At 38.1% G+C, this 9,704-nt stretch overlaps 2 protein-coding genes across 8 annotated transcripts in view; one reads left to right on the top strand and one right to left on the bottom strand.

The window, feature by feature from the left end:
- Positions 1-2,662, top strand: part of nfkbiz (nuclear factor of kappa light polypeptide gene enhancer in B-cells inhibitor, zeta) — a 13,768-nt gene extending 11,106 nt beyond the window's left edge. For all 7 annotated transcript variants that reach the window (XM_014016110.1, XM_014016113.1, XM_014016108.1 and 4 more), the window contains 3 exons: positions 696-806; positions 939-1,106; positions 1,491-2,662. In XM_014016110.1, the coding sequence (XP_013871564.1) occupies positions 696-806; positions 939-1,106; positions 1,491-1,529 (318 nt within the window). In that variant the 3' untranslated portion in view covers positions 1,530-2,662. The remainder of the gene's footprint in view (positions 1-695; positions 807-938; positions 1,107-1,490) is intronic.
- On the bottom strand, positions 2,505-6,220 carry LOC106522884 (protein jagunal homolog 1-B). The gene is made up of 4 exons (XM_014016114.1): positions 6,116-6,220; positions 3,595-3,698; positions 3,444-3,516; positions 2,505-3,361 (listed from the first exon to the last, which is right to left on the bottom strand). Exons 2-4 carry the CDS (start codon positions 3,681-3,683, stop codon positions 2,972-2,974), a joined length of 552 nt encoding a protein of 183 aa, XP_013871568.1. The 5' UTR covers positions 3,684-3,698; positions 6,116-6,220; the 3' UTR covers positions 2,505-2,971.
- Positions 6,221-9,704: the final 3,484 nt, after the last annotated feature.

Here is a 9,704-nt window from a genome sequence, read left to right as displayed (position 1 = left end):
GTCAATTACAGGCCTCTCTCATCTTTTTAAGTGGGAGAACTTGCACAATTGGTGACTGACTAAATACTTTTTTTCCCCACTGTATATTTATATTTAATAATTTCTTTCTGAACAATGAAAAGATGGAATAAAAACAAGTCAAAGTCAAACAGAAATGAAATACTTTTTGCATTTTTAAAAAGTAAGGAGTAGAAAGTACAGATAATTGAATTAAAATGTAAGAAGTAGAAGTAAAAAGTAGTCTGAAAAATAATTACTCCACTAAAATATAAATAACCAAAATTACTACTTAAGTAAAGTAACAAAGTATTTGTACTTAGTTACTTGACACCTCTGGTTTTACCATATAACTAGCCAGTTGATTCTTAGCTTTTAGCTTACCACTCTACACGTTTTAGCTAGCCTTTTTCTACTTTTAGCTTTAAACTAGCCTTTTACTATTTTAAGAAGCTCAACCCAGGTCTGGGATGAGGCGAGGACCATGGTCTTAAAACTCACGAGTGCTGATCTGCATCCCATCAGTACAGTTGAAGTGGTTTAACACTGGTTCGTTGCTTCATTTGCACATCAGTACTTGTCATTGTTGGCTACATTTGCAGTGTTTTCCACAAACACATTCTATCAAACTACCCATATAATGTTTTTTTAGGGTTGAGGCCACAAAAGTGAGGTTTTGTAATATTTTTCATCACCAGGATCTGAAAAGTGGACGAACTTGTCTTCACATAGCATCTGAGGATGCAAATGTGGAGCTGCTCAACATCTTTCTCGAACAGCCGACGTCACTGGCCTTCGTGAACGTCAAGGTTTGTGTTTTCTTTAAAAAAATTTTATAATAAAGTACGGTGCACCCCCAGATTTACAAGGCAAAAAAAAAGGAGCAAGTGTAATAYGATAATAAAAGATGTGTGAGAAAATACCTTCCTGGTTCGTTGCAGACGTTCAGTGGAAACACGGCCCTTCACATCGTCAGCTCTCTGCAAAACTACAAGAATCAAGTGGAAGCCGTGAAGCTGCTGATGAGGAAAGGCGCTGATCCGGGGGCAAGGAATTATGAAAATGAGCTGCCGTGTCAGCTGGTGCCCGAGGGCCCTGTGGGCGAAAAGGTGGGTTGTGTTCAAATTGTTTCCACAAAGACCTTCACTGCACAATTAAAACATTTTTATGAGTTATGTGGAAGAAAAAATCCTGCTGAAAGCATTTTTTAAATTTATTTTTCTTCAGTTATCACTCTGCACAAAACTAATCTTCATGGCTTCTTTGAATATTGGTGCTKTGGTTAAATATAACAGGAAATCAGTGGAAACTGTGAAACTGATCCTGGAGGTGTGGCTTTAGTTTTGTTCTGTTTCAGTCAAATGTAACATGAGCAAAATGGATGAAAGTCTGAATAGAGTTTTGGGTGGAGAAAGATGTATGTAGGCTAAAATCAGAAAAGCTTTTTTATCCCCCCCTAAAACTAACCTGCAGCTTTGTGTTCTTGTCTGCAGGTGCGGCAGGTGCTGAAGGGGAAATATGTTCATGTTTAAGTAAACTTTCACAGAACACTGTCAGTTAGACAGTCGGCTTTATAAAATATCTGCCGTTACGCGGCAGATGCTGGTTGTTTCAGTGAAACATTTCCATGTTGTTCATTACTTTGTAATGTTTATACAAGTTTTTTTTTTTTCTTGGATCTGTAAGTATGAAGCAGGAAGTAAGAGGTTAATTATAAATTCAACACTGATTACTGTTTTATGCCTGTGGCAAGCAGAAAAACACAAACAGCTCAGGAGTAAACTGAGATTTAAAAAATATTCTTGGTGGGGTGGAGACTGAAGCAACTTTATTGCTCTGACAGGAAAAAAAAGTTTTTTATAAAGAAAAGTTTGATTTTTCCATGGAAGCATCTTGAAATGAGAAATGACTAGTGAGTCCTTTGTGTTTTTAAATTTAATCTACATTTTGTAATAAAATCATCACAAAATGATAAAATATCTGTACATTAGGTCAGCATGTGTTAGACTAATTACTAAAAATATATATTATCTGAACTTTGAAGGCCAACAATTTGCTTTGTTTCATTTTTTGTTATTTTGATTTAAAAACCATGTTTTACAGCACCAAATGACCTCTCAAACTAAGATATTTTTACAGATTTTTTCCCTAAAATGCACAAAGTTTAAAGCAGAGAAATGAAAGCATTTCTTTTCTTCTATAGATGAATCAAAACATGTAATTTTGAACATGAGGCAATTTGTTCATAATTTACATTTATTCTGTAAATGTTAAACTTATTACTTAAAATTTGAATTAAAAATTAGCTTTATGAAACAATTGTTAGGAATGAGCCAGTTAAATCAGGATACATTAAACCTGCTTTATACCCAGATTTTTTATTTTTTCTGCTTTGTATTGATGGCTGTGGATTGTGATGTGATTACTACTGTTCATCTGTTCTTTAGTGGTTTTTTTGTGTTATTGTTTTGTGGGTTTAATGTAGAAATACCACATTTTTGAATCAATATTTTTGACTGTTTTTATTTTGAAAATTCTGCAGATTTAAAACAATATAATAGTCACAGGTTGTGGGATTTGGTGTGAGGGTAAATGTTTTTTCAAAATGTATTTGATGACGTTTCAGTGATTTTATTGCACATTAAAGGTGATGGTAACAAACCAACTTGGTGAATTGCATCCATTGCTGATTCTTGGTTTAATCGGATGCATCTGATGACCTGTTGTCCTTTTGTATTCTTGCAGTTTTACAGTTTGGACTCTAAACAAAGAATGAAATGACAGGGAAACTCATGTACAGCGAAGGCAACAATTAACACAGTCCAAACTTTTTTTTCTTCCTCCAAACAATGAAATCATCACCGACAAATATATAAGGAGGGAAAAATCAGCTTCTTTGAGTCTCTTTCCTCGAATAGTTCAGACAAAAATCCTCAGCTCCAACTTGTCCGAACTACTGGGACGTCTCAGAAGTTTATTTCTTCTTCTTCTCCTGTGTGCTGGTGAACCACTGGTCCAGCAGCTTCTTGCTGTAGTAGATCTGCCAGGCGTGCACCTGCACGGCGATGACGATCACCAGGTACATCACCGACACAGCGGAGAAGCCGAAGATGAAGCGGTAGGCTTTGCCGTGCCGGTAAAGCTGCTGGGCCACGGGGAACATCTCCATGCCGCCGTAGATCAGCGGCGCCACGCAGAAGAGCCCGGCGCTGATCATGGACAGGACCAGGTAGCTGATGTTGTTGCGAGGCAACGCCAGGAAGCTGAAGACTGTGGGGACTATGCTCAGGAGGTAGGGGTACTCCCACTGGTATGGAGAGGCTACCACCTTGTGAGAGACGAGACTCAGCTGGCTCACTGTCACCTGAAACAAAACGTTAGATTTGAAGGTTGATTGTCCTTTTTTTTATTAAACTCCAAACACATCCTGAAACATTGGCGCTCACCTGAGCAGCCATCAGCACCCAGATCAATAGATGGACAATGTTGAGTTTACGGATTTCAGACTTCAGAGCTACACTGGATCAGAGGAAACAAAAAATCATTACAAAGAGCGACAAATTGCAGAGAGGTTTGTGTTAACGGGACCGAMCCAACCTCATCTGGTAGTGAGAGGCGACGCGCTCCCTGTGCTGAAAGTCACTGCCATCTGTGCCCGTCGCTCTCGGACCAGCTCGAGAAGCCATGGTGGTGATGAAGGACTGAGGACAAAAACACACAAAACAACCCGTTTATGACAGCTTTTAACGTCGCTGTGCTTAGTTTTCAAAACCCGTGGACTATTGCGCAGATACCAGCATCTTTGCCTAGCGCATAGCATCATGGTCCAGTTTGGAGGCATCCGGTGCTGGTGTGTGAATTAAATGACTGAAAATGGGTCATGTGCTGTGTTTTACATGTGTATATGTGCAACAATGATCACAGACACATGAAAACGTTTGAATATATAGAATAATGAAAACACAAGATTGTCTCTACKCGGTCTAGTAGATCTTGCGCTAAATATGTTGAAGTGGTTTACAGAGATCTGGGCTGCGTGTCATATTTACTGACTAGAGATGATTTTGACCACTTAATATTACAAATATAGGTACTGACTACCTAAAAAAACAACCATATAACGGTGCATGGTTTATTAATAATATACCATACAAAAAAAATTGTATGTCTTCTGGACGGGTTCTTCTCTAATGAAACGTTTCGTCTCTCTTCCAAGAGACTTCTTCAGTCTGAGAGTTTCAGGCAAAATTCAGGCTTTTGAGTCCTGCCTCCAGATTTTTTACCTGGATTACTGAGATGCATCAGGACAATACACCATACAGAAAGCTACAGATCACAACAACAAATGCATTTACCACCGTTAAAACAAAAATACATGTTTTGAATTAATATTTAATCCAAATTTGATGTGCGGCCAAAAGAATGTTTTAAACACAGAATTTAATAATCATAGGTCAGCCTGCCTCAAGATTATATGTAGATTAGGGTTGGGCATAATCGTATCGTGTGTGATTAATCGTCAGAAAAACATTAATCTATTAATTTTTGGCACTTGACAATTAATACAATTAACGTCAACAGGCAGAGTCCGCTTGGTGCTCCTCTCTGCTTCAAATATGACAAACATTAAAATAAAGTTCTGTCATTTATTTATCAACACAATTTAAAATTTGATGTATAGCCTGAAGACTGTAATTTTGACACAACTTGGAACAGATTTTTATGAAGATCAAATCTTTCCCACTAAATTGGTCATGTGACCAGGACATAAGGATGTCCAGGGGATTAATCGTCAAATTAATCGTTATCGGCTAAATACCACAATTAATCATGATTTATTTTTCTGCCAATATTGCCCAACCCTAATGTAGATTAAATGTTTATCACCCAGCCCCACTGCTCAGCATTGTTAATATGATCACTGTRTACTGGGATTTTCTCTGGCAATAGATATAACATAGTACCATACTATAGTAATTACTACATTATATTAATAGTGAAAATATAGCACAGCAGTATAACCTTACCTGTATTTTTGCATCTCCAGGTTGCTGTTTTAGGCACTAATTTCAACATTAGAGCAGGTAAAAGTTCTGGATGAGTCTGTCTTTTTTTCTGATTACAAGTTGGCATCTCACGAAACAACAACAAAAAAACATTTTAAAATGCACAACAATCCAAACTTTAAACTTTTATAACCTGTCCCATTGTTTACTTTTCTTTTGTTTGCCCCCAAACAATCCCACAAACCATTGCGCGCCGCTTCCGGTAGGTGGCGCTAAACAATAGTCCGCAGGGATGATCTGGGCTGTGTGGATGTGCACAGGCTGCAATGCTTTGTGTTTGTACTGAGTGTCAGAGGTCGTGACTTCTCCTTTATATAAGGTCACCAGGTCTAAGGAGACTATAGAGCTGTGTTAGAGAGACAACCTGAAACAAAAAGAGGGACACAATTTCTCCTGGAGCTTGAAAAGCTTGAACATTTTTATTTAAGTTCCCTTTGGGATTAATAACGTTTTCTTGTATTCTTGAGATAAAGATAAAGGGAATTGAAAAGCACTTCCTATAATATCAGTGGCTGAAATGATCTCCAGGAAGCAGCACTTGTTCTTTACAGTAAATCATGACTCAGAGGTGATGTGGTTATTTAAAGATTAATGACTGGCGCTTTGCTAGTTTAACTCCACGGAGAATATTACCATTTTCTTAAACACAATGCCACGGGACATTATTTGTGTTGATTTCCAAACGTTTCCCTTTCGGGTTTAATTACACATCTGCAGCATGGTGAGCGTTGCTACATTAGTATGTGTAGCAATGCATGATTTCAGCTTATTTATATATATATATATATATATATATATATATATATATGCGTAAAAACAAACGGCTCAATTTGCGAGTGTAAAAAGGTATTAGCAGGGGCTCAATCCCACCTTTTAATCGCAGATGTTGTGTCAGACTGAATGAAAATGGTCCGTAGAAAGTTGAAAGCTAACGGCTAACTTTCACTAGCTTCACTGTTAGCCACAACAGGTCACACACGGACTGCTGACAGAGAAGCCTTCGGGGGAAAAAATAAGAAGCCGCATTTTCACTTATTAACTATGACGCTTACCTTTTTATTTCCTGTTGCTTTTAAAACTCATAGAAATCATTTAATTCAGGTAAGAACARAGCTAGTCGGAGCGCTGAAAGAAGACCGAGTAGAACTGACGTGTCACATTATGATTGGTCCATTTAGTTCTTTTCTTCTTTTTGTRTTTGACGGTGGTCAGCAAACAACGGAAAGAGGGCATTACCGCCATCTACTGATCTGGAGTAAGGATCAAAATTATCTGAAAATAAAAAGATGAAAAAGATAAAATATACATTTATTCATGATTTTATATGACATAATTAGAAATAAAAGCAGATATATATTAAGTGACCAATAAGCACCAATTATATTAAAAAAGGAGAACTTTTTCTTCATGTTTTACAGTTTAATTGACTTTCATATTTATTTTCCAGCTTAGTTCCAATAAATTATATATTTTAGGACATAATTTACATTTTATTGTTTTAAAAAATATGTATTGTTTAATTTTTCCTTTTACTTGTAGATGCGTTTGTGTCCGTTATTATTATTTTTTATATGATTTTTTCCCACGACTTTTTATTTCCGTGTGTTGCTTTTACATTTTACTGTTTCCTGAATTTACATTACCTTATTGCATATTGCAGATAATATTGCAGCGTGGAGACAGCATAATGCATTGTTTAATTGCATAAAAAATTAACAATATGAGGATTAATGCGACACTGGTAAACATGAACATATGTTGACTGATGAAGTGCATGGACATTCTGATAATGAAGCTTGTGGATTAGATCACAGTGAAAACATGCTAGTTTAAGATTAGCTCCTCACTTAGCGCTCTGTCTTTCAGGTCCTGATGATCCATGGCATACTCCCAGATACAATGCTGTCTATTTTGCTCGTCCCTGTTTAATAAAGATTAGGGTGGAAAAACAAGTTGCCTGGATAATTACAGACGAGTTGCACTAGCCAGTGTTTTATCAAAAGTGCTGGAAAGAATTTTGTTTGATAGAATAAGTGGGTTCATTACTTTCCAGGATAATTAATTTGGGTTCAAACCAAAGCATGGCACTGACGTGTGCACTTAAAGAAATACTGAATTTGTATAGAGACAAAAACTCATCTATTCTTATGTGTTTTATTGATGCCTCAAAAGCTTTTGATAGAGTGAACCACAGAAAACTTTTAATAAATTAATCAGATGGCAGTTCCTGGATATATTGTCAGGATTCTTTCTTACTGGTATGCTCATCAGAAGACGCAGGTTAAATGGGGAAATAGTATTTCTTCCCCTTTTGGTGTTAGCAGTGGTGTTAGACAGGGTGGGATATTGTCTCCACTTTTGTTTAATGTATATGTTGATGATCTTTCTACACAGCTGAGAGCCTGTAACATTGGATGTATGCTGGGTGAAACACTGAGTTAGTCCAAGTAGTGCTGGTTTACAACAGCTCCTTATATCTGTACTGAAGATGGAGTGGAATATGATATAAAGTACAATGCTGTTAAAAGTGCTATTTTGATTTGTAGAACCAAGCAGGATGAATGGCTAAATTTCCCTGTTTAAAATATCCAACACTGTTCTTGAGGTTTTTATCGGTCATTTTATTTTTGATCAAATGAACGATGATGATATATAGGCCTACAGACATCATTATAAGCTTTATTTGCAGGCAAATACAGGTGCACAAAAGTTGAGCTTCTGTTCAGTCCTATCCATCCATCCATCCATCCATCCATCCATCCATCCATCCATCCATCCATCCATCCATCCATCCATCCATCCATCCATCCATCCATCCATCCATCCATCCATCCATCCATCCATCCATCCATCCATCCATCCATCCATTTTCTTCCGCCTATCCGGGGTCGGGTCGCAGGGGCAGCAGCTTCAGAAGGGAGGCCCAGACCTCCCTCTCCCCAGCCACTTCTTCCAGCTCCTCCGGGGGAACCCCAAGGCGTTCCCAGGCCAGCCGAGAGACATAGTCCCTCCAGCGTGTCCTCGGGGCCTCCTCCCGGTGGGACGTGCCCGGAACACCTCACCAGGGAGGCGTCCAGGAGGCATCCTTACCAGATGCCCGAGCCACCTCAACTGGCTCCTCTCGACGTGGAGGAGCAGCGGCTCTACTCTGAGTCCCTCCCGGATGACCGAGCTTCTCACCCTATCTCTAAGGGAGAGCCCAGCCACCCTGCGGAGGAAACTCATTTCGGCCGCTTGTATCCGGGACCTCGTTCTTTCGGTCATGACCCAAAGCTCATGACCATAGATGAGGGTAGGAACGTAGATCGACCGGTAAATCGAGAGCTTCGCTTTCTGACTCAGCTCTCTCTTCACCACGACGGACCGGTACAGCGCCCGCTTTACAGCAGACGCTGCGCCAATCCGCCTGTCGATCTCCTGTTCAGTCCTAGTAAAAGTGATTTTGTTTAAGGCTTTACCAGAGGTGTCAAAAGTATTCACATTCATTACTTAAGTAGAAGTATAGATACTAGGGTTTAAAAATACTTTTTTGGAAGTATAAGTACTAACTCGAGCTTTTTACTCAAGTAAAAGTATAAAGTACTGGTTTTAAAACTACTTAAAGTATAAAAGTAATGAACACAATAAAAAAGGCCATTAAAGATAAAATCTTGTGCTGTGCCACAGGGTTTATAGCACCCCCACCCCACATACACACAGAGAGAGACACAATTTTTCTTCTAAAGTCAATAATGAGTATAATTTTAAATTAAAATTTCAAAAAAAATTGTAATTAACTGACCAGACTTAGCCTGGTAAGGGAAATTAAAATTGAGCGGAACTGCATGGGAAGGTAAGGGCCAGGCTGGACTACTTGTTTCAGCCACGGTCATCTTCATTCTGGGCTACATCTTCTACCCCAGTGGTTCCCAATCTTTTTAGACTTGTTTACCCCAAAACCATTTTATAATACCACACGTACCCCTTCAGTCAAACGTAATGACGATTCTGCAAAACTATAATGTACAACAACTGTTTATCAAATGAAAATTATTTATTTAACCCCATAAAACATTTAATTCTCAGGCATTTTATTCTTTTCAAAGAAAGATTAAAGATAAACATAAAAAACGTTGCCTTGAAAGTGAATAAGTAATTAAATAAGTAAACCAGGTAATGGCAGGTGCAGAAAACAGCAACGTCCAAAATACATCAGAAACTCACCGAAATGAGCAAATTCTGTGAGATTCTGCTTTTTATACTGGATTCAATTTTGTGTCAAATCCATAAATTCCGCATTGTGATTTTTACTTATTTTTTTGAGCACCTGGGAAATTTTTCCACGTACCCCTGTAATATGCTCGCTTAACTCAAGGGGTATTTGTACCCCTGGTTGTGAATCACTGTGCCACAGTCTGTCCTGCTGAAGTGTGATGTGATTTGTGTCACACAGGTGTGATGGAGTGAGTTCAATCCAACAGGATGTCAGAATGGTTTATATTTACACTTCTCATCAACCACAATCAAATTCACTCTATCCATGGGCTCCATGTATCTGGGTAGATTTCCATTTATTAATTTTTTTCTGAACAATGAAAAGATGGAATAAAAACAAGTCAAAGTTAAATAGAAATGAAATACTTTTTTTGCATTTTTAAAAAG

Source organism: Austrofundulus limnaeus, unplaced genomic scaffold (genome assembly GCF_001266775.1).
Source record: "Austrofundulus limnaeus strain Quisiro unplaced genomic scaffold, Austrofundulus_limnaeus-1.0 Scaffold138, whole genome shotgun sequence".
Lineage (NCBI taxonomy): Eukaryota > Metazoa > Chordata > Actinopteri > Cyprinodontiformes > Rivulidae > Austrofundulus > Austrofundulus limnaeus.
Note: the sequence above shows the minus strand (reverse complement) of the source record. Positions and strands in the feature narration are given on the sequence as shown.

Coding starts and splice junctions, on each gene's coding strand:
- LOC106522884 (XM_014016114.1), bottom strand. CDS start 3,683: ATGGCTTCTCGAGCTGGTCCGAGAGCGACGGGCACAGATGGCAGTGAC. Junction 3,362..3,443: donor GGGTGCTGATGGCTGCTCAG/GTGAGCGCCAAT, acceptor GTTTTGTTTCAG/GTGACAGTGAGCCAGCTGAG.